Source organism: Sturnus vulgaris, unplaced genomic scaffold, assembly GCF_052056855.1.
Source record: "Sturnus vulgaris isolate bStuVul1 unplaced genomic scaffold, bStuVul1.hap1 Scaffold_198, whole genome shotgun sequence".
Lineage (NCBI taxonomy): Eukaryota > Metazoa > Chordata > Aves > Passeriformes > Sturnidae > Sturnus > Sturnus vulgaris.
This window is the reverse complement of record NW_028276185.1, coordinates 652,381-677,648: the sequence shown is the minus strand read 5'-3', so window position 1 is coordinate 677,648 and position 25,268 is coordinate 652,381. Positions and strand designations below refer to the sequence as shown.

Sequence of the window (25,268 nt, the reverse complement as noted above, 5' to 3'; positions counted from 1 at the left end):
TGAGGTGTATTGACCCAGAGAGGGACCAGGGAATCTCAGAAGTAATCCAGGACTAAAAAGCAGCTGTAAGAATTCTCAGGATTAATAGGAAATTGCAGGACCTGCATTGAAGATTCTCTGCTCTAGCCACAACACTGTATGACTTTTTAAACCCAAATATCCTCAGTGTTGTGCTATGGACAGGAGAAAAGGGAATAAACCTGAGAAAATGGAAAATAACAAAATGATTGGACCACCAGCTATGTCTCCTCCAGACTGCAAAAAAGAAATTTGAATTCTATGTGTGTTATAAGTGTACATTATACTATTGCCTTTTTGCAAATATTTAAATGAATGCTATATGCTGGAAAACATTGCTGTATGAATATAGTTTATTTTAGTTCTGCAATTAAAAAAACTTATAAATACTTGTGTGATAAATATATTTTTCTTGGAGTTTAATGTAAAAATCTTTTGTTCATGTAACTAACTCAGAGAATGGTAAAAAAGATAATCAGGAAATTCTTCACATTCCTGGATTATGGGACACCAAAACCCCAGGGAAGGAAAAAATAATGATTTACAGGTCAGAGGACAATGATTCTGAATAATGCATGAAGGTCTATGAGTATGCAACATGTTGCTGCATTTAGGAAGTGTTTTCTGAGTCAGTGTGTGCCCTTGGCTGAAGGCCAAGCATCCGGCCATTATAACCTTTGGCCAGAGCCAGGGCAGATATTCAGTTATCTCCCTTGGAATTGATCTTTGCAATTCCTTACCCTGGGAATTCTCCCCCTAGTGCGGGCTGGAGATAAGGGATGTATATTTCAAGCAGTCTGTGGCCAGAATCCTGTCTCTTGTGAAATCTCTGCCACAGGAAGCTGGGCTGGCACAGAGCCTGCCTTGGCACTTTGCTGTTCACAGCATCCACCCAGGACTCTGCCTCTCAATTACACTCACACACTGGGCTGCCTGCGATTCCATTGCTGGAAAGTATACCAAATTTAAATTTTTTTACATTTCATTTTACTAGTCAGGCTCGGTTTGCCTTTCTCTCAGGAAAGAAAATTTAAAAGGTATTTTTTATGGACTGTTAGACCACTCAACAGAGATGAGTTTAATATCTCAACAGACTGGGAATAGCCCAAAAGATATCCACAAACATAACAAACATCAACAAAACATCAATGAAACATCAGCAAACATCAAGGAACACCCACCCCAGACACTGCACCCGCCATAGATGGAGACTCCTGGTCTGGAAAAGGCTGAGAAGGAAATCCAGGAGTGGGACCTCATTAACATCACAGGAGGAGAAATCCAGGTCCAGTAGGAAACTAAAGACTAAAAACTACACAACCTGGAAGCAATAAACACTAAAACAATGGATTTCAATGTTTCAGACTGTAAAATTTCAGGAAAAATCTAGTAAAATTCACATCTCATGGAATGATTTTCTCTGCACACCCGGGCTATGTGTGGATGAAATTATTTCTGTTGCACATCCTGACCACAATCAAGTAATGCCTTAACTCTCTAACACTAAAGATATTGTTGGAGAGTTTTTTATTGTCCCTGCAGTTTCAGTGACAAGATTACACCATGAGAAAAAATTTTCACATTAATCCTACATTTAGACTGTCAGTTAGGTTTGGGCCAGGGGTGTGACAAGCAATTTTTACTCCTAGGAGAAGATGTAGAAAATACTTGATTGCATTGGAATATTTTTCTATATATTTGTGGTGGCTCTTAATGACGGCAGAATTTCAGAATGGATCTTTAGAAGCTCACCTTTAAGTTGCATTTTGCAAACCTAGAAGAGTATTAATGGTGAGGCTTTAACGCATAAATAGTTAATAAAAAATCGTTAAAAAAAATAATAAAGAAAAATAAAGCAGATTGTGAGGGTGGACGTGTGAATCACCTAAAGGCTGCTCTGGAAGAAAATCCTAGTTCCAGGCAGCCAGGAGAGGAGTTATAGAAATGCAAATTAACATTGCTCTGGAAAAGTGTGGACAATGCCCAAGGGCCTTCTTGCCTGGGGGAGGAATTTCCCTGAGTCCATCTGCCCCTCACCCCCAGCTCTGCCTGCTTGCACAGATGGAATTTGCACAACTAAAGGCAGAGCCCATAGTGAGGATATCTGACTGCAACAGAAACTGGTTAAGCTGCAAAGGGAAACAGCAAATGGAGAATATTGAGCAAATTTCATGAAAAAAAATGTGTGGGGGGGGATCATCCCTCTCCCCAAAGCAATGAGGTGTTTTTGCTAGTCCAGAGAAATGAGTTGGGAATCCAAACATTTTATAATTTCATAAGATAAAAGTGTTCAATTGATGCAGCCCTGGACGGAGGGAGCACCCAAAAAAGGGAAAAAGATGAACGGCCACCAGAACAAATCCTACGACACCATGGACCAGCCCCTGGGATCCCTAACGAATTCATATCAGGACACAGAAAATCCATCCATAATTTGAGTGGCAAAATTAGGTTTAAAAGTATCCCTGAAATAATAACCAAGCAGACAGCTCCAGCTCCTGACCTTCCTGCTGACCAAGCCGCTGAAATGAGGAACGAGACATTTCACCATGGGATGGAATCAGATTATCTATTAACAGAAGAAGGAGGAGTTTGTGGAAAATTAAATGACGCAAACGGCTGTTTGCAAATAGATGATAACCGAAAAGTGGTGAAACAGATAGCAAAGGAAATATGAAAATATCTCGTATTCCGGAGAAATAATGGGAATGGGACAAATTTTCGTGGTTCCCTGGCAGACCATGGCTTAAACGAATGCTGCTGCTCCTCTGACGTGCTGCAGCAACTCTCAGCTTTTTACCATGCACGACACCTTGCGCCAAAGAGGATGCAGGAAAAGAGACTGAGTCAATGGAAATTAAAAGTTTGAAAAGGCAATTCTTGAGAAAATAAGAAAAGGAGGGATTGAAAGCAGTAAGATTAATATCGTAGTAGGGGTGCATATTAACGAGGACATGCAGTAGGCGGATCGGGAACCTTCCAAGTACCTCAGCCAGCGGGGAAAGGGACAGGGAGACGCAGCCGGGAAAATGAGGATAAAAAGGAGGCGGCGCTTTAGAGACCGCATGGCAAATGCCGCATGGCCTCTCTCTTTGTTCATCAATAAAGTCACTTTTACAGGACTCCTCCGTCTCCTTTGGGCACACAAACCTCTGGCCACGGGAATTTTCCCGCACAGCCCCGGGCACAGGGCAGACACCTCTGTGCCACCCACAGCAACCGGGACGAGCCAGCGCTGCTCCGGCACCGGCTCCTGCCGAGGCCCCAGCGGGAAGGAGACCGCGGGCAGCCGCTCCCGCAGCGCCCTCAGCCCAGCGCCAACACGGGCCGGCACCGGCACAACCAACCCGCCAGAGCCCCCTGCCGCCCCCTCGGCCCGCAGCGAGCCCCGAGCCCCCGCACAACCGAGCGCGGCTCCCACCTGCGCTGGGGCCGCCTCCGAGCTCGGCCGCCGCCTGTGCCTGAGGAATTCGATGGGATGTGTTGCCTTAACCTTTCTGACCACTCCCAGCCCATCTATGCCAGCATTCAAGCCCTGAAAGAAGGTGTGAATAAACTTCGGGTAGATCATGGGTACGACTGGCTGAATTGGCTCTTAGGGCACTGGGGACTCACTGGCTGGGTTAGGAATTTAGTTCAAATAGGTTTGTATGTATTAGGCATCATATTATGCATTGTAGTAGTTATTCCTTGTATTTTACAGTGTGTTAAGAATTTAATAGACAAATCGCTGAAGAGTCTATTTTTAGTTAAAAGAAACGGGGGAGGTGTGGATATGGGTAATGCAAATGAGACTGATAGTACTGCAGATTTAATCAGCAAATGCAGCCTGACAACGAGGATGCCTGGCAAGAGCAAACAGAGACCTGACTGCAAGAGGACTGGATCAAGTCTGGGTTATGGGAAATAAGATTTTACTAAGTCCAAATGTAAAGTTTGTCTATGTGAGAGTTTGCCTATGTAAGGTTTGTCTATGTGATTGTAGTAAAATATTACCAGCCTTCCTATAAATGGTATATAAGCACATGTAGTGCTCAGTAAAAATTGGATTTTGATCACCATTCAGTGTCCCCATAGTTCAAGTACTCCCAGTGGGATCCCGGAAAGAGAATGGTGGCACATCTACTGCCTGCTACCCCCCTCTAGGCAATATTCAACTGTTTAGTTCACAGACTCATCTTCTAGCACTCTTAGTGGGCTCAGCAGAGCCACTTCCCACTGGTGGGGGCAAAGAGCACCCTCTGTGCCTTTGTGGTGGGAGCAAACAGTGTTGTCTCAAAGGAAAGGTCAGAGAGAGACCAAGCTGGACCTCTGCCTCCTGCCCCTCACCACACAAGGGCAGGAGGGCACAAAACTCAGAATGCTTTTTTTCTTTTCGGTCCTATCTTTCCCAGGAGCTTGACTAGCTCGAAGGAGAGGATTCGAAGGATTTCTTGAGGATCACTGCCAGGGCACAGCACACATGGCATCCCTCACCCCTTACATCATCATGGCATGGAGGGGTAGGAACCAACAACAGCCCTACCCCACTGCTCCAGAAGCCAAAATCCCCATGCAAGCATTTAGTTATGGCCTTCTTAGAGAACCACATTCCCACCCAAATCTTCCCCTCTGCAGCAGCTCATTCCCACAGGAACTGGCAGAGCAGATGGGGTTTGGACATTGGCTGGCTTCCATTGCACTCCTTGCCCTGGAGCTGGCACGGCAGGAGAAGGGCTCTGGTGAACCTTCTCCTCCTCCCATGTAGGCTCTAACCCAGCTGCCACAACTTCAAGTTCTCAGAGCACTTCTGGGCTCTGAGCAGCGGCCACGGGAGGAGGAGATGCAACTCCAAAGGCAGCAGTTCCCAGGCCCAGCTCCTGCCATCCCAGTGGGGCTGTTCGGTGGTTCAGGAGAGGAAGGGAAGGGCAAGTGCAGGTGGCAGTAGCTCATTTCAGACTGAAAGAGGGGAAGGTAATTTATTCACTTGGAAATCACTGCATTCAAGCTCTGATCCTAAACTGAAAGAGAAGTAGCACCTGCTCGTGTTAAATTTGGGTGAAGAACAACTGTTACATTTGATATGGTAAGCAGTTCAATTATCAGAGGGAAAATGTAAAGCAAAAATTAGCATTCACAGAGAGACAGAAAACAGCAGGAGTTGGCAAAAGGGAGGAGGACAAGAAAGCACACCCCAAGTCAGTGTTTCATCCAAATCCAGGATTTTCTGTTTGTAAGGAGTGGGGTCCCCCCAGGTCCCTCCCCAGTCCCGCCCCCCAATAAACGGGACTGGGGTGAACTGGGAAGTTTTACTGGGAACACTGGAGCAGCTGTGCTTGGCCTGAATGACAGCGGGGCTGGGTGTGGGACACACGACTCCTCTAAAATCAGTGCGGGGATGTGTTGGAGTCAGTAAGTCAAGAGTTTCTCTGAATCCTTCAGAGAGAGATTAGACTGCAGGGATTGAATTAAAGTCTTGAGATGGATTGAAATATGTTAAGCCTCTCACACATAAAGCAGAGGTGAAGGTTTAGGTTGTAGTACGAGGGAGCAATAAGTAAGTAAATGGAATAAGTTTTAAGTGCTTTTAGTGAGTAAAAGGTCTTAGACGCCAGAGAAGTAGTACATGTTCTAGTGAAGGTTCAAAGACATGCTAGTGTTTCCTTCGGGGCTCCAAGAACCTCGCTTCAGACATAATAGAGTTGGAGTTAAGAATATTGCTTACATTTTTCAGTTAGAACAAGACAGGCCTTGTACATAGTTTATATGTAGCCTGGCGTGCTAAGAAACTAGAATTCTAATAGGTTAAGAAGCAGTGGTCTGAGTTTGTGTCTTAGGTAGTTGGAAAGTTGCTATGAAAGAACATGCTTTAGGGAGAGCTGGTGCTCTATGCCATGGCTTTATGCCATTGCATTTTGCCACTTGCATTTTGCCATTGCCACTTGCTTTATGCCATTGCTTTATGCCATTGCTTTTAATGCCATGTGCTTTTTGCCATTGCTTTGCTTTGTTTTTGCCTTTGAGACTGATGTGCTTCTGCAATAAGCAACTTGATAGTAACGATTAGCTGCTTGGCACATGAAAGAAAATAACCCGACAGTTGGGTGCCTGAGAGCACCTGGAGGTTCAGAACCTCACAGTCCTCGAGCTCTGTGAGGACAAAGAAGAGAGAGAGCACAGATGGGCAGGTCTGTCAGCAGGCGGGTTCCCCTGGGCTGCCCCTCGCCAGGCCTGGGTTGAGCCGGGACCAGCTGAGCCGAGCTCCCCAGGCCCGTGCTGTGCCTGCCCTGCCCGTGTGGAAGCGCCTGCACCCATCAATAACCATCGATCCCGGCTGCGGCGGGCACTGCGGGCGCTGCGCCGCCTCTGCCGCTGCCCCTGCCTGGCTCCACTGCCCCAGCAGGAGGGCTGGAAAAGGAGTGACAACAAGAAAAAAAAAGAAACTGAAAGAAAAAGAATAATAAGAAGATTTAGAATAAGAATAGGAAAAATAAGAGGAATTAAGAATAAGGAAAACAACTCAACAGTAATAAGAATAAGATTATAAGAGTAAGAACAAGACTATAAGAACATAAGAATAGAAATAAATGTAGAAATAGGAGAACAAGTAGAAGAAGCCCATAAGAAGAAAGAGTTATATTAAGAATTATAATAGGAAGAAGAATAATAAAACTACTAAGTTGAAAAAGAAATGGTGGTAGGAGTAAATGAAATAATCATTTTAAGTATAGACAGAAGAAGAAGAAGAAGAAAAAGAGGAGGAATGGGAAGAAGAAGAAAGAGAAGAGGAAGAGGAGGAAGAAGAAGAAGTAATAGATGTAGTATTAAATAATGGAATTTGTATTAAATAATTATAATGAAAATAAAATTATTATTATAATAATAATTTGTATTAATGTTACCAAGTTAAAATACACATCCACACATCTTCTAGAGTCAAAGCATAGTTTGTGTTGGGAAGGACCTCAAAAATCCTCTACTGAATAAAGAGGCTGAGACCACCCCAGCCCAGCCCTCCTTCACCTGACTGCAGCTTTGGCCTGGGACTTGAGCGGCCTAACAGCACCTGAGGTACCATCAAGGTGACACCATTGATCAATTGCCTCTGGTCTAGGGACAAGGACACAAAACTGAGGCAGGAGAATGTATCCAAAGCAAGGCAAAGCCAGCAGCTGTCCTGAAAATCAGCTTGGGCCAGGCTGGGGCTGGGGGAGGCCGTAGCCCACAGGCTCATCTGCTGAGGCCACGTTTGCACACACTGCCCACAGCCAGCCAGGGAGGAGGAGAGTTCTGGGGCTGTGGGGGAACCTCTGCCCACAGGCACTGAACACCCATCCTCCCTCACACAAACTGGCTCCGCTGGAAAATCCCCAGCCCGGGAAGGCCACATCCACGGCACATTGCCGTGAGGGGCAGCTGAGGAGGTGCCAGAATCCATCCAAGAGCCCCAAAGCGCTGCCCAGACTCACTGCTGAGGCCTTGCAGCAGAGCACTGCTCCTGATGCAAAGGGATGCAGCAGAGCCAGAGGCTGCTGCCAGAGCCTGTGTCAGACTTGTCCCTGCCAGGGGAGGAACCTGGGCCTTCCCACCTGCCCCAAGTGTGTATGGACCCCCTGAACTCCGTGTTTGTGGGGGACCCTGAGCACCAAGAAGACAGAGATGTAGAGCATCCACAGGACACTACTGGGATCCATCTCCAAGAGGTCTGTAGATGCTCTCCATCAGAGAGCCTAATTCCATTGGGATCCACAGAGTGGTGAGGTGCTACATATAAACTATGTACATGGCCTGTCTTGTTCTAACTGAAAAATGTAAGCAATATTCTGAACTCTAACTCTATTATGTCTGAAGCGAGGTTCTTGGAGCCTCGGAGGAAACACTAGCATGTCTTTCAACCTTCACTAGAACATGTACTACTTCTCTGGCGTCTAAGACCTTTTACTCACTAAAAGCACTTAAAACTTATTCCATTTACTTACTTATTGCTCCCTCGTGCTACAACCTAAACCTTCACCTCTGCTTTATGTGTGAGAGGCTTAACACATTTCAGTCCATCTCAAGACTTCAATTCAATCCCTGCACTCTGATTTCTCTCTGAAGGATTCAGAGAAACTCTTGACTTAATGACTCTAACACATCCCCACATTGATTTTAGAGGAGTCGTGTGTCCCACACCCAGCCCCGCTGTCATTCAGGCCAAGCACAGCTGCTCCAGTGTTCCCAGTAAAACTTCCCAGTTCACCCCAGTCCCGTTTATTGGGGGGCGGGACTGGGGAGGGACCTGGGGGGACCCCACTCCTTACAAACAGAAAATCCTGGATTTGGATGAAACACTGACTTGGGGTGTGCTTTCTTGTCCTCCTCCCTTTTGCCAACTCCTGCTGTTTTCTGTCTCTCTGTGAATGCTAATTTTTGCTTTACATTTTCCCTCTGATAATTGAACTGCTTACCATATCAAATGTAGCAGTTGTTCTTCACCCAAATTTAACACGAGCAGGTGCTACTTCTCTTTCAGTTTAGGATCAGAGCTTGAATGCAGTGATTTCCAAGTGAATAAATTACCTTTCCCTCTTTCAGTCTGAAATGAGCTACTGCCACGTGCACTTGCCCTTCCCTTCCTCTCCTGAACCACCGAACAGCCCCACTGGGATGGCAGGAGCTGGGCCTGGGAACTGCTGCCTTTGGAGTTGCATCTCCTCCTCCCGTGGCTGCTGCTCAGAGCCCAGAAGTGCTCTGAGAACTTGAAGTTCTGGCAGCTGGGTTAGAGCCTACATGGGAGGAGGAGAAGGTTCACCAGAGCCCTTCTCCTGCCGTGCCAGCTCCAGGGCAAGGAGTGCAATGGAAGCCAGCCAATGTCCAAACCCCATCTGCTCTGCCAGTTCCTGTGGGAATGAGCTGCTGCAGAGGGGAAGATTTGGGTGGGAATGTGGTTCTCTAAGAAGGCCATAACTAAATGCTTGCATGGGGATTTTGGCTTCTGGAGCAGTGGGGTAGGGCTGTTGTTGGTTCCTACCCCTCCATCCCATGATGATGTAAGGGGTGAGGGATGCCATGTGTGCTGTGCCCTGGCAGTGATCCTCAAGAAATCCTTCTAATCCTCTCCTTCGAGCTAGTCAAGCTCCTGGAAATGACAAGACAGAAAAAAAAGGTTCTCAGTTTTGTGCCCTTCTTCCCCTGTAGGGTGAGGGGCAGGAGGCAGAGGTCCAGCTTGGTCTCTCTTTGACCTTTCCTTTGAGACAACACTGTCTGCTCCCACCACAAAGGCACAGAGGGTGCTCTTTGCCCCCACCAGTGGGAAGTGGCTCTGCTGAGCCCACTAAGAGTGCTAGAAGATGAGTCTGTGAACGAAACAGTTGAATATTGCCTAGAGGGGGTAGCAGGCAGTAGATGTGCCACCATTCTCTTTCCAGGAACCCACTGGGAGTACTTGAACTATCGACGATGAGAGAGAGATGGGGACACTGAATGGTGATCAAAATCCAGTTTTTACTGAGCACTATATGTGCTTATATACCATTTACAGGAAGGCTGGTAATATTTTACTGCAATCACATAGACAAACCTTACATAGACAAACTCTCACATAGACAAACTTTACATTTGGACTTAGTAAAATCTTATTTCCCATAACCCAGACTTGATCCAGTCCTCTTGCAGTCAGGTCTCTGTTTGCTCTTGCCAGGCATCCTCGTTGTCAGGCTGCATTTGCTGATTAAATCTGCAGTACTATCAGTCTCATTTGCATTACCCATATCCACATCTCCCCCGTTTCTTTTAACTAAAAATAGACTCTTATGCTATTTGTCGATTAAATTCTTAACACACTGTAAAATACAAGGAATAACTACTACAATGCATAATATGATGCCTAATACATGCAAACCTATTTTAACTAAATTCCTAACCCAGCCAGTGAGTCCCCAGTGCCCTAAGAGCCAGTTCAGCCAGTCGTACCCATTATCTACCCGAAGTTTATTCACACCTTCTTTCAGGGCTTGAATGCTGGCATAGATGGGCTGGGAGTGGTCAGAAAGGTTAAGGCAACACATCCCATCGAATTCCTCAGCCACAGGCGGCGGCGGAGCTCGGAGGCGGCCCCAGCGCAGGTGGGAGCCGCGCTCGGTTGTGCGGGGGCTCGGGGCTCGCTGCGGGCCGAGGGGGCGGCAGGGGGCTCTGGCGGGTTGGTTGTGCCGGTGCCGGCCCGTGTTGGCGCTGGGCTGAGGGCGCTGCGGGAGCGGCTGCCCGCGGTCTCCTTCCCGCTGGGGCCTCGGCAGGAGCCGGTGCCGGAGCAGCGCTGCCTCGTCCCGGTTGCTGTGGGTGGCACAGAGGTGTCTGCCCTGTGCCCGGGGCTGTGCGGGAAAATTCCCGTGGCCAGAGGTTTGTGTGCCCGCAGGAGACAGAGGAGTCCTGTAAAAGTGACTTTATTCCTGAACAAAGAGAGAGGCCATGCGGCATTTGCCATGCGGTCTCTAAAATGCCGCCTCCTTTTTATCCTCATTTTCCCGTCTGCATCTCCCTCTCCCTTTCCCCACTGGCTGAGATACTTGGAAGGTTCAGACTTCCCGATCCGCCTACTGCATGTCCCTCTTAATATGCACTCCTACTACGATATTAATCTTACTGCTTTCAATCCCTCCTTTTCTCATATTCTCAAGAATTGCCTTTACAAACTTTTAATTTCCATTGACTCAATCTCTTTTCCTGCATCCTCTTTGGCGGAAGGTGTCGTGCATGGTAAAAAGCTGAGAGTTGCTGCAGCACATCAGAAGAGGAGCAGCATTCATTTATGCCACGGTCTGCCAGGGAACCAGGGAAACGTGTCCCATTCCCATTATTTCTCCGGAATACGAGATATTTTCATATTTCCTTTGCTATCTGTTTCACCACTTTTCGGTTATCATTTGTTTGCAAACAGCCGTTTGCATCATTTAATTTTCCACAAACTCCTCCTTCTTCTGTAAATAGATAATCTGATCCCATCCCATGGTGAAATGTCTCGTTCCTCATTTCAGCGGCTTGGTCAGCAGGAAGGTCAGGAGCTGGAGCTGTCTGCTTGGTTATTATTTCAGGGATACTTTTAAACCTAATTATGCCACTGTTGGGGGTTGAATGCTTCGCTTTTCTTTCTGTGGAATTTCTCCCATTGTTATGCTAAGTAATTGTGGCTACACCCTAAAACGACAGATAATGTTCTCTCGTAGGGGGGTGGCTGGAGGGGGAGGGGGGGGGAACCGGAAAAGGAAAGGTGGGATAGGGGGGGTCTGGAGCGGGGGACGCTCTCTCTCGCTTGGCTCCTGGAGTGGGAAGACAACCTGGGCTCTGCTCTGGCATCTTCCCCTGTCATCCCAGCGCTGAGATCCACGCTCCCTGCCTTTGGACATCGCTCCGCTGCTCTCCCAGCTCACCCTACTACCTCCGGACACTCTGCTGAGCACCACGACCGACACCGTGAGGGGGAGTAACTTTCCCCATCCCCGCTCACCCCTGGGCCGCGGCCGCCATCACCCAGCCCTCTTCAACTGCGCGGGACCTGCCCTGCCCACAGCACCGGTAACAGCACAGGGAGACGGCCTGCGGCCAGAAGGGACTGGAGCGGAGCTAGACTGTTTCTGTTGCCAATTTTTATAGCTGTTGTTGTTTTTTCTGCTTTGTTAAATACCAGTAAAGAACTGTTATTCTCATCCCCATATCTCCTGCCTGAAGGTGTCTGAATTGGACCTAAAATAATTAAAAGGGAAGGGGGTTGCACTCTGCATCGCAGGAAAGGGGCTCCTGCCTTTCCTTAGGCCATACCTGTCTCTCAAACCGAGACAGATTTTGGCGCCCGGAACGTGGGGCATTGCCTGAGGGCATTGAGAGAGGGGTAGAAAAGGGGATAACAGTTCTTAAATTACCCAAGCTTGTGGTAGGTGACACCATGCTGTCCAGCTTACCCTGGATTGGCCTCTATGTGGTCACTGCTATATCTCTCCCATTTGCAAGCCTTTTTTTAAACATGAGTTTCATAACCAAGGTTACTGTGGCTATTATCCAGTTTATTATGTGGGTTGATCAGTTGAGGAATTCATGGATTTTTAATTTTCTCTGGAAGATGGCCACATGGATTCAGAGCTATCACACTCTAAGTGTGTGTTTCTGGGGCTACTTCAATAATGGTACTTACTGTGAGGAAGTGGCAGCAGGTGAAATTTTTTCTCAACCCATCACAGGGTTTTTGAAGTTCACCCCACCAGTCTTCAAGGGGTTCCAATCCACTTTAAATGCTAATGACATTATATTGTGGCTAGTGTTGCTTATATCCCTGTTAAACCTGTTCTATCTAACATTCAGAGATAAGGGGAGATTGACTTGGATAACAACCCTGATACCTACCCCAGGGATTAGTGATGTTACCCCAGAGCCTGATCCTGTCCCAGAGACTAGGGAGGTTACCCCAGAGCCTGATCCTATCCCAGAGACTAGGGATATTACCCCAGAGTTTGACCCTGCTCCACAGCCCACCTCGGAAAGGAACCACCCAGAATGGGTGGGGGTGCTAGCAAAGGAGATACGTGAGATGGGCCAGATGCTGAAGGAGTACCTCTCCCCAGCTGGTGAGAAACCCTCCCCCTGCCTTAAAGAGGGAGACTCTGGTGGTGCAGCAGTGGGACCCACAGATGTTACATCTGTCCAGGTTCCAGCTGAACTGCAAGGGCACTCACAGCCAGCAGCAGTTGCCCCTGTGGAAACTAGGAAGTCTAAGATGAAAACAAGGCACCTAGATAATAAGGGTCAGGAAGGGGGCCCCTCACAACCAGCAGGGGAGCCAGAAGTTGAGATCATCACCGAGTCCCTGTCATACGAGAGTCTCCGTAACCTGCGAAAAGACATTGTACGACGGGGCCGTGAGGCTTTTACAACCTGGTTACTGCGGGTCTGGGACCTTATGGGTACAGGTGTGCAACTGGATGGTACTGAGGCAAGGAATTTGGGAGCCTTGACCCAGGACTCAGGTGTGGACCAGGTATTTGTAAGGGAGACAGGTCTCCTTTCCCTCTGGGAGCGACTTTTAATGAGTGTGAGAGAGAGATTTGTCCACAGGGAAAGAATGCAGGAGTACCACCAGAGAACACGTTGGAATACCCTTGAGGAAGGGATCCAAAAGCTGAGAGAAGTGGCAGTACTGGAGGTGCTCTTTGGGAGGGATGGACAGCATGACAATGACCCTGACAAGGTCAGGTGCACAGGGCAGATGTTGTGGAATCTGGCAAACCTGGGCCCATCTCAATATACCCCCTTTATTGCAATGATTGATGCTGATACCAACCAAGTGACAGTGGGTTCTGTTGCCAACAGGCTCAGGAATTATCAGAGTATGATGGCTGGCCCAGTGCAGGCTCATGTCTCTGCTGTGGCTAAGGACCTCAGAGAGGAGTTTAAGGAGGAGATGAAGGAGATAAGGGAAGAGGTGAGGAAGATCAGTGCAGCACCAGTGAGAGTCATGGACCCCAAAAGTAGAGCCCAACGCCCCCCAGCTAGGGAGAGAGGGTACACCCCACATGCTGACCTGTGGTTTTTTCTACGTGACCACGGGGAAGACATGAGAAGGTGGGATGGGAAACCCACTTCTGTCCTGGCAGCACGGGTGCGCCAAATCAGGGAGGGGAACACCAACAGAGGGAACTCCACTAAAGTGAGGGTAGCCTCAGCCTCCCATGGAGGTGCAGGGTATTACAGAAGGGAGGATGATCTGTCAGATCCCCTTGAAGGAACCTCCAGTATGTATGCCCAGGAGAGAAATAATAACCAGGGCTAGAGGGGCCCTGCCTCTAGCCAGGGAGAGGCACGGGAAAACCGGATCTTTTGGACGGTGTGGATCCGATGGCCTGGCACATCAGAGCCACAGGAACACAGAGCATTGGTTGACACTGGTTCACAATGTACATTAATACCATCAGGACATGTCGGAAAGGAACCTGTTTCAATTGCTGGGGTTACAGGGGGATCTCAGGAATTGACTCTGCTGGAGGCTGAGGTGAGCCTGACTGGGAAAGAGTGGCAGAAACATCCAATTGTGACTGGCCCAGAGGCACCATGTATCCTAGGCATAGACTTCCTCAGGAATGGCTATTACAAAGACCCAAAGGGACTCAGGTGGGCTTTTGGAATAGCTGCTGTGGCAGCAGAGGGCATTAAGCAGTTGAACACCCTGCCTGGGCTATCAGAAAACCCATCTGCAGTGGGACTCCTCAGAGTGAAAGAGCAACAGGTGCCAATTGCTACCTCAACAGTGCACCGCCGGCAGTACCGGACGAATCGAGATGCCGTGATCCCCATCCACAAGATGATCCGTGAGCTGGAGAGCCAAGGGGTGGTCAGCAAAACCCACTCACCCTTCAACAGCCCCATCTGGCCTGTGCGTAAATCGGAAGGAGAATGGAGATTGACAGTGGACTATCGTGCACTGAATGAGGTGACTCCACCGCTGAGCGCTGCCGTGCCGGACATGCTGGAACTGCAGTACGAGCTGGAGTCCAAGGCAGCAAAGTGGTACGCCACCATTGACATCGCCAATGCATTCTTCTCCATTCCTCTGGCAGCAGAGTGCAGGCCTCAGTTCGCTTTCACCTGGAGGGGTGTGCAATACATGTGGAACCGACTGCCCCAGGGGTGGAAACACAGCCCCACCATCTGTCATGGGCTGATCCAGGCTACACTGGAGAAGGGTGGAGCTCCAGAACATCTGCAGTACATTGATGACATCATTGTGTGGGGGGATACGGCAATGGAAGTATTTCAGAAAGGAGAAAAGATCATTGAGATTCTGCTGGGAGCCGGCTTCGCCATTAAAAAGAGCAAAGTCAAAGGGCCTGCCCAAGAGATCCAGTTCCTGGGAGTAAAGTGGCAAGATGGACGGCGCCAGATCCCCAGTGAGGTCATCAATAAGATCACTGCAATGTCTCCACCAACCAGCAAGAAGGAAACACAAGCCTTCCTAGGTGCCATAGGCTTTTGGAGAATGCACATTCCTGAGTACAGCCAGATTGTGAGCCCTCTTTACCTGGTCACCCGCAAGAAGAACGATTTCCACTGGGGCCCTGAGCAGCAGCAAGCCTTTGCCCAGATCAAGCAGGAGATTGCTCATGCAGTAGCCCTTGGCCCAGTCAGGACGGGACCAGATGTGAAGAACGTGCTCTACTCTGCAGCCGGGAACCATGGTCTCTCCTGGAGCCTTTGGCAGAAGGTGCCTGGGGAGACGCGAGGCCGACCACTGGGGTTCTGGAGCTGAAGCTACAGAGGGTCCGAGGCCAACTACACTCCGACGGAGAGGGAGATCTTGGCCGCCTATGAAGGGGTCCAAGCAGCCTCAGAGGTGGTTGGCACAGAAACACAACTCCTCCTGGCACCCCGACTGCCAGTGCTGGGCTGGATGTTTAAAGGAAAGGTTCCCTCAACCCACCATGCCACTGACGCCACATGGAGTAAATGGATTGCCCTCATCACACAACGTGCCCGTATTGGGAACCCGAATCGCCCTGGGATTTTGGAGATAATTACCAACTGGCCGGAAGGGGAAGACTTTGGCCTTGCCGACGAAGAGGAACAGGAACAGGTGACCCGGGCCGAAGAAGCCCCACCATATAACCAACTGCCAGCAGATGAAACATGCTATGCTCTTTTCACTGATGGTTCCTGCCGCATCGTGGGGATGAACCGGAAGTGGAAAGCAGCCGTATGGAGCCCCACACGACAGGTTGCACAAGCTACCGAAGGAGAAGGTGGATCAAGTCAACTTGCTGAACTCAAAGCTGTTCAGCTGGCCCTGGACATTGCTGAAAGAGAGAAGTGGCCAAAACTCTACCTTTACACTGATTCATGGATGGTAGCCAATGCTCTGTGGGGATGGCTGGAAAGGTGGAAAAAGGCTAACTGGCAACGTAGGGGAAAACCAATCTGGGCTGCCAATGAATGGAAAGACATTGCCACCCGGGTAGAGAAGTTGCCTGTGAAAGTCCGTCACGTAGATGCCCATGTCCCCAAGAGTCGGGCTAATGAAGAACACCGACACAATGAGCAAGTAGATCAGGCTGCACAGATAGAGGTGTCGCAGATAGATTTAGACTGGCAGCACAAGGGAGAGTTGTTCCTGGCTCGATGGGCCCATGATGCCTCAGGTCATCAGGGCAGAGATGCCACATATAAGTGGGCACGAGACCGAGGGGTGGATCTAACCATGGACAGTATTTCTCAAGTTATCCATGACTGTGAGACATGCGCTGCCATCAAGCAAGCCAAGCGGGTGAAGCCCCTCTGGTATGGGGGGCGATGGTCCAAATATAAGTATGGAGAGGCCTGGCAGATTGACTACATCACACTGCCTCAAACCCGCCAGGGCAAGCGCTATGTACTGACCATGGTGGAAGCCACCACTGGATGGTTGGAGACCTACCCTGTGCCTCATGCCACTGCTCGGAACACCATCCTGGGCCTGGAAAAACAAGTTCTTTGGAGGCATGGTACCCCTGAGAGAATTGAGTCAGACAATGGGACTCATTTCAAGAACAGCCTTATAAACACCTGGGCTAGAGAACACGGCATTGAGTGGGTGTACCATATCCCCTACCATGCACCAGCTGCAGGGAAAGTTGAACGGTGCAATGGCCTGCTTAAAACCACCTTGAAGGCACTGGGTGGGGGAACTTTCAAGAACTGGGAGATTAATCTACCAAAGGCCACCTGGTTAGTGAACACCCGAGGTTCCACTAACCGAGCAGGCCCTGCCCAATCTGAGCCCTTGGGAATATCGAATGGAGATAAGGTTCCAGTGGTACACATGAGAGGTATGCTAGGAAAAACTGTTTGGGTGAATCCTGCCTCCAGCAAAGACAATCCCATCCATGGAGTTGTATTCGCTCAAGGACCAGGTTGCACCTGGTGGGTGATGCAAAAGAATGGAGAGACCAGATGCATACCCCAAGGAGACCTTGTTTTAGGGTGAAATACCTATAGTACTGTGCCTATGTCTCTAACTGCATGTATGTATATATAATGTAACAGTTTAATTTGATATAGCATATTAGTATGGGAGAAATTCAGGGGTGGATAATGTTGGGGGTTGAATGCTTCGCTTTTCTTTCTGTGGAATTTCTCCCATTGTTATGCTAAGTAATTGTGGCTACACCCTAAAACGACAGATAATGTTCTCTCGTAGGGGGGTGGCTGGAGGGGGAGCGGGGGGGAACCGGAAAAGGAAAGGTGGGATAGGGGGGGTCTGGAGCGGGGGACGCTCTCTCTCGCTTGGCTCCTGGAGTGGGAAGACAACCTGGGCTCTGCTCTGGCATCTTCCCCTGTCATCCCAGCGCTGAGATCCACGCTCCCTGCCTTTGGACATCGCTCCGCTGCTCTCCCAGCTCACCCTACTACCTCCGGACACTCTGCTGAGCACCACGACCGACACCGTGAGGGGGAGTAACTTTCCCCATCCCCTCTCTCCCCTGGGCCGCGGCCGCCATCACCCAGCCCTCTTCAACTGCGCGGGACCTGCCCTGCCCACAGCACCGGTAACAGCACAGGGAGACGGCCTGCGGCCAGAAGGGACTGGAGCGGAGCTAGACTGTTTCTGTTGCCAATTTTTATAGCTGTTGTTGTTTTTTCTGCTTTGTTAAATACCAGTAAAGAACTGTTATTCTCATCCCCATATCTCCTGCCTGAAGGTGTCTGAATTGGACCTAAAATAATTAAAAGGGAAGGGGGTTGCACTCTGCATCGCAGGAAAGGGGCTCCTGCCTTTCCTTAGACCATACCTGTCTCTCAAACCGAGACAGCCACTCAAATTATGGATGGGTTTTCTGTCTTCTGATATGAATTCGTTAGGGATCCCAGGGGCTGGTCCAAGGTGTTGTAGGATTTGTTCTGGTGGCCGTTCATCTTTTTGCCTTTTTTGGGTGCTCCCTCCTGCCACGGCTGCATTAATTGACTACTTTTATCTTATGAAATGATAAAATGTTTGGATTCCCAACTGATTTCTCTGGACTAGCAAAAACACCTCATTGCTTTGGGGAGAGGGATGATCCCCCCCACACACACTTTTTTTTCATGAAATTTGCTCAATATTCTCCGTTTGCTGTTTCCCTTTGCAGCTTAACCAATTTCTGTTGCAGTCAGATATCCTCACTATGGGCTCTGCCTTTAGTTGTGCAAATTCCATCTGTGCAAGCAGGCAGAGCTGGGGGTGAGGGGCAGATGGACTCAGGGAAATTCCTCCCCCAGGCAAGAAGGCCCTGGGGCATTGTCCACACTTTTCCAGAGCAATGTTAATTTGCATTTCTAAAACTCCTCTCCTGGCTGCCTGGAACTAGGATTTTCTTCCAGAGCAGCCTTTAGGTGATTCACACGTCCACCCTCACAACCTGCTTTATTTTTCTTTTTTATTTTTTTAACGATTTTTTATTAACAGTTTATGCGTTAAAGCCTCACCATTAATACTCTTCTAGGTTTGCAAAATGCAACTTAAAGGTGAGCTTCTAAAGATCCATTCCGATATTCTGCCGTCATTAAGAGCCACCACAAATATATAGAAAAATATTCCAATGCCATCAAGTCTTTTCTACCTCTTCTCCTAGGAGTAAAATTGCTTGTCACACCCCTGGCCCAAACCTAACTGACAATCTAAAAGTAGGATTAATGTGAAAAATTTTTCTCATGGTGTAATCTTGTCACTGAAACTGCAGGGACAATAAAAAACTCTCCAACAATATCTTTAGTGTTAGAGAGTTAAGGCATTACTTGATCCTGGTCAGGATGTGCAACAGAAATAATTTCATCCACACATAGCCCGGGTGTGCAGAGAAAATCATTCCATGAGATGTGAATTTTACGGGATTTTTCCTGAAATTTTACAGTCTGAACACAATGAAATCCATTGGTTTAGTGTTTATTGCTTCCAGGTTGTGTAGTTTTTAGTGTTTGGTTTCCGATTGGACCTGGATTTCTCCTCCTGTGATGTTAATGAGGTCTCACTCCTGGATTTCCTTCTCAGTCTTTTCCAGACCAGGTGTCTCCATCTATGCCGGGGCAGTGTCTGGGGTGGGTGTTCCTTGATGTTTGCTGATGTTTCATTGATGTTTTGTTGAATGTTGTTATCTTTGTGGGAATATTTTTGGCTATTCCCAGTCTGTTGAGATGTTAAACTCATCTCTGTTGAGCAGTTCAACATTCCTTAAAAAAAACCTTTTAAAATTTCTTTCCTGAGAGAAAGGCAAACCCAGCCTGACTAGTAAAATGGAATGTAAAAAAAATTTTAGAGTTGGTATACTTTTCAAGAGTGGAATCGCAGGCAGCCCAGTGTGTGAGTGTAATTGAGAGGCAGAGTCCTGGGTGGATGCTGTGAACAGCAAAGTGCCAAGGCAGGCTCTGTGCCAGCCCAGCTTCCTGTGGCAGAGATTTCACCAGAGACAGGATTCTGGCCACAGACTGCTTGAAATATACATCCCTTATCTCCAGCCCGCACTAGGTGGAGAATTCCCAGGGTAAGGAATTGCAAAGATCAATTCCAAGGGAGATAATTGAATATCTGGCCTGGCTCTGGCCAAAGGTTATAATGGCCGGATGCTTGGCCTTCAGCCAAGGGCACACACTGACTCAGAAAACACTTCCTAAATGCAGCAACATGTTGCATATTCATAGACCTTCATGCATTATTCAGAATCATTTCCCTCCAACCTGTAAATCACTGTTTTTGCCTTCCCTGGAGTTTTGGTGCCCCATAATCCAGGAATGTGAAGAATTTCCTGATTCTCTTTTTTACCATTCTCCAAGTTTGTTACATGAACAAAAGATTTTTACATTATACTCCAAGAAAAATATACTTATCACACAACTATTTATAAGTTTTTTTAATTGCAGAACTAAAAGAAACTATATTCATACAGCAATGTTTTCCAGCATATAGCATTCATTTTAATATTTGCAAAAACTCAATAATATAATGTACACTTAGAACACACATAGAAGTCAAATTTCTTTTTCTCAGTATGGAGGAGACATAGCTGCTGGTCCAATCATTTTGTTATTTTTCATTTTCTCAGGTTTTTTCCTTTTCTCCTGTCCATACCACAATATTTAGGATATTTGGGTTTAAAAAGTCATAAAATGTTGTGGCTAGAGCAGAGAATCTTCAATCCAGGTCCTGCAATTTCCTATTAATCCTCAGAATTATTGCACCTGCTTTTTAGTCCTGGATTACTTCTGAGATTCCCTGGTCCCTCTCTTGGCCAATACACCACAAATCCTCAGTCAAAATAAGTCCGAAATATTTAACCCTTTTCTCCACCATTTCCTGTTTTGTTTCAAATACTCAAAAATGCTGTTTAGCCTGAACATTCAGCCATTTCACAGAGGCTTCTTCTGCCACTTCTTGTCCTCCTGATTGCAGCAAGTCATCCACATCCTGCATTAATCCAATTCCTAGGTAAATCCTAGGGATAAATTCTTATGATATTTTCTGCAAGGTTTGCCCCAATAAGGCTGGTGCTTCCCTGCATCCCTGCAGAAGGACCGTCCATGTCTTTTCCATTTTCTTTTCTACCTCTTGTTCCCACTCAAAGGCAAAATCCTGTTTACCATCCTGTGTAAGTGGGCATCCCCAGAAAGCATCTTTGCCATCAAGGACTGAATGGTGGCAGTGTGAGGAGGGCACCTGGTTGAAGATGGTGTAAGGATGTGAGAGCCCCTGGGTGCTGGGGCCCCCTTGAGCCCTGGGGTTCATCCCTCAGGGGCTGTAGAAACTCTGCCATGGCCTTTGCCTTCCCCTTGGCCTTTTCCTCATCCCTTCTTGCATTCCCCTGCTGTGCCTTTGTGACCAAGTGCTCCAGGGGCTTCTTCTGCCCCTCCTGCAGCCCCCTCAGTGCCTGGGGGTGCTCATCCTCTGACAGCTGCTGAGCTTTCTGCTAAATCATTCCTTTCTGCAGTGACCCAAGGAAAATGCTTAAAAGCTAATCTCGATCCTTGCACGTCCAATCCCCATTTCCCAGCTGTTCCTTTGTCCTGCTGCTCCTTGTGCTGTGGCTGCCGTGGCCAGCCCGTATCCCAGAGCCGGTGCCTGTCCTGCCGCAGTGTCCAAACGCGGCCCCCCCGGCGGGCAGGGCCGGCAGCTCCACGGGGCCGGGCAGCGGCCGGGGCGTCCCGCAGCCTCCTGGGGGCCGGGGGCCACTGCCGGGCCTGCAATTGCCGGGGGGTGCTGGGCTCAGGCAGCGCCCGGCGCTGAGCCCCGGCTGCCCCACAGCCCCGTCCCGGCCCCGCAGCTCCCCACAGGCCCCCAACCCGTGCTCCCGGTGCCGCCCCTCTGCGCCCGCTCCTGCCGCTGCCCAGCACAGAGAAACCCCCTGCAATCCTGACCTCCTTGTGTGCCTGTCCCTGGCAACCGGGGATACAAAGGATCTGCATCAGCTGGCAACTCTTGAGGATAAGAGCCCGCTGGAAAACATCCCCATCCTCAGTATTTTTCTCTTTCTCCTCTTTTCCATCATCCTTTTTCTTCCCACATAGATTTTTCATGCTGCTTCTTTCCTGAACCGTATTCCTGCACACTCCCCTTCACCCAATCCCTTCCCAGCACACCAACACCATCCATCCCCTGTTGTCTAAATCCCTTCTGGACTTCCCTGATTGCCCCCGTCAGTGTCCCTGTCCTTGATTACCTCTGGGAGAATGTGCATACTCCCTCAACATGCTCCCAAGGGACCCTTCAGAGATATTTTGAGATCATCATCCCTTTTGCCAGGAGCCCTTCCTGGCTTTCCCTTTCTACCCTGCATGGGTGCCCTTCCATGTTTAGTCCCCGAAGATGCCACTGTAGTCCCTGCTGAGATTTTCAGTGCTCTCTGGCTGCCGACTCTTCCCAGCCCCCCTGATCTGTCACTCGTCTGTCTCCTGGCCCCAGCGCCCCCCTGGATGGGAATTTGGGGAGGTGGGAGGGGGGGAGCGCCAAGGCCGGGCCCCCCCGCGCTGTGGTGGCGGCAGCGGCTGCAGTGGGGAGCGAGTGCGGGCGGGAGCGGCCGAGAGCCCAGCGCTGCCCCAGCCCGAGCTGCCCCAGCTCCATGGCTGCCCCTGCGCTGGGATGCTGTGGGTTTGGGGGGAAGAGGGAGCCGGCAGTGGGTGCTGGGCCTGGGGGCAGCAGGAGGAGGGAGGGACAAGCAGAGTTGAAGAACAAAATGATCAAACGATGCATATCGGAGGAGAAGGTGGGATTGTGCATGAGAAGGAAGAATAGGAGGAAGAGAAATGTGAGGAAAAGCATGGACACGGGAGAAGGAGGAGCCGAAAGGAGAAGCAATAGAAGTTTCCATCCCTCCCTGTACCTACAGCCTTCCCCCCTCAACCCCAGGTGCATTGCCCCTCTCCAAATGCAGCAGGTGACCAAAGATCGGGATCTATGATTTTCTGAAGGGTGAATCTTGGTGTTTGAAAGCTTTATTGGGGTAAAACTTGGTGCTTTATTTTTTTTCAGGGGCTGAAAGTTTGTATTTTGAGGGGGTTTTGTCTGAATCTTGCTTTTTGGGGTGTTTTTGATGTGTATCTTGAGGTTTGGAGGATTTTTGGACTGAATCTTGGTGCTTTAGCGGTTCTTACAGACACAACATGCCCAATGATTTTCTGAGATGAACTTGGGCAAGGGGGAACCGCCAGCTCAAGGCACTACCCTCTTGTTTTTTCCCCAAACCAGGATTTTTCATTCCCTAGGCGTTGGCAGAGCGAAGAGGAGGAAAAGCCGGGGAGATCCCTCACGAGGAGGGGCTGCAAACCGAGCCCAGGGAGCTGCGAGGAGGAAAGACCCTCTCTGGGCCGGGAAGGCGGCCGGAGATCCAGGCAGAGCTCAGAGCTGATGGAGAAGCCTCCTGGAGGGGAGAAGCCCCACAAGTGCTTGGATTGTGGGAAGGGTTTCAGCTACAGGTCCCAGCTGATCCGGCATCAGAGGATCCACACTGGCGAAAAGCCCTGCGAGTGTGGGAAATGTGGGAAAAGCTTCAGGGACAGCAACTACCTGATGCAGCACCAAGTGATTCACACAGAGGAACGGCCCTACACCTGCTTGGAATGTGGGAAGAGCTTTCAGTGGATCTCTGCCCTGAGAAAACACCAGCACATCCACACCGGGGAGAGGCCCTACGAGTGTCCCAAGTGTGGGAAGAGGTTTCAGAGCAGCTCCAATCTCCTTGTACATGAGCGGATTCACACAGAGGAGAGGCCCTTCCGCTGCCCCCACTGCAAGAAGGGCTTCAAGCACAACTCCCATCTCACTGTCCACCGGCGCATCCACACTGGGGAGAGGCCCTACGAGTGTCCTGAGTGTGGGAAGAGCTTCTCCAGGAGCTCTCACTTGACCCGACACCAACGGAGTCACCACTAAGGGAAGCCCTGTGAGTGCCCCGAGTGTGGGAAGAGCTTCGTGCTCTGCTCCAGCTCCATCCCCCATGGGAGGATCGGTGTTGGATGATCCCCAGTGACCCCCGTTGGGCAGAGTCCTGGTGGTCTTTGGTTCTGGTGATCCGTGTTGGGAAGACACCTGGCTAGGGGGGTCTGCATCATCCTGTCTCCCTGTCAGCACCTGGATGAACACAGGGGCAGGAACGTCCATCAGGGCCCAAACTGACATTGGGAATTCTTTGAGGAGAGCAGATTTGTTGACTTTCAACCTCAGAAAATATTCTGTGTTCAATCCTATCTCCTGGTGGTATCCAGGAATATCCAGGAACGGTCTTGGAGATCTTTTCCAACCTCACTGATTCCAGGATTTTCATTTCCTATTGCCCAAGGTTGTCTTCCGCAGCCAAATGGTGATGAACTGAGGCAATGACCAAGATTTTGGAGCCAGTGGGGTGGAAAGTCCTCCAAAAAATGTTTTTCCCTCCCACTCAAGCACATTGGTCCTCAGCTCACACAGACAAGGAAATCCTTTTCTTTTAGCCTCGATTTGCTTTTCATTTCTCTTCATCCTTTTAAAACAAGTAACACAGTTGAAAATAAAGACACTGAACTGAGATATGGGTGTGGATATGGAGGGACAAAGACATGGTGGGGCACAGACATGGAGAGTTGAATCATGGCTTTAAAGAGTTAAGATTTTTGCTAAGGGTAGAAGGAGTTTCCATGGCCAAGATGTAAGTTAGGTAGGTAATTACTTGATGCTTAGGCAAGAGCTAATTGGTATAATTATCTGCTATTATGAACTTATGTATGGAAGAACATAAAATAATAAACCGTTAATCATGAAGCACGAGGCCTTGGATCATGCCAGAGGTTCACTGAGACCTGATGAAGACTCTCCTGACTTCATCCATCGAGACCACTGACCCATTTCGAGAGCACCGACCCAATTCAAGAGAAGAACTGTGCACACGTGCAGGACGAATGGGCTCATTTTAATATGGGGTGGGGATGGGAGGTGCTGGGGTTATGCACATGTATTGTATGTAAGATCTTGGGCAATAAATAGAGGGCAAAGAACCTTGTTCGGGGCGGTCACGCCTTTGGGAGGTGACTCCCGTGCCGGTGAATAAACACACCACTTTGTAACTTTAATTAGTTACAGCGCCTTTGTCCGTGATTATTCCGGTTTTTAAGGATTCAGGGGGACAAACTGCGGTCACGTGGGGACACTGCAGGGACATTGTAGTGACCCAAAACAGGACAGGCGACCTCAGGGTGGCCCCGATGTCCCCAAGGCAAGGACACCAAGGTCCCCAGTGTCCCTCGGGGTGACAGTGCCACTTCCATGTCCCCACCCTGTGCCTGCATCCCCGGCCGCCTCCAGCTTTTGCATCACCTCCTTGTGTCCCTCCACCAATGTCCCCAAGGCCACCACGATGTCCCCGAGGGCCCGGCCAGCTCTGGGGAACCCCTGTCGCCATGTCCCCCACGTGTCACCACCAAGTCCTGGTTAACAGCATTCACCAAGTACCCCAGGTGCCATGTCACCGTGTCCAGCCGCCCCTGGACATTGTGATGACCTTGCTGGTGGCCGCAGTGGCCTCGCCACTGGCCCTGGCCTTCGCCACCCACTGGGCGGTCTTGCAGGCGCTGGGCCATGGCCCGGTGCTCACGGGCGATGGTGGCCAGGTGTCACCGCAATGTCGCTGAGGCCTGCAGGGCCACCTGGCCGGACACAGCCACCGTGCCCAGGGCCAGCAGCAGGTGACTGACCTCGGCCACCCCCAGTGCAGCGTGCACCGAGTCCAGGGACACTGCAGGGACATGGGGACACCGCACAGGTGGCACCGGGGACACGGCAGCAG

General features: G+C 49.5%; 1 protein-coding gene across 1 annotated transcript in view; it reads right to left on the bottom strand.

Moving 5' to 3' along the window:
- Nucleotides 1-25,062, bottom strand: part of LOC148217871 (uncharacterized) — a 218,515-nt gene extending 193,453 nt beyond the window's left edge. Inside the window, 1 exon segment of the mRNA XM_088158321.1 lies at nucleotides 25,036-25,062. Coding sequence (XP_088014447.1) covers nucleotides 25,036-25,062 — 27 coding nt within the window.
- Between the last annotated feature and the right edge of the window lie 206 nt (nucleotides 25,063-25,268).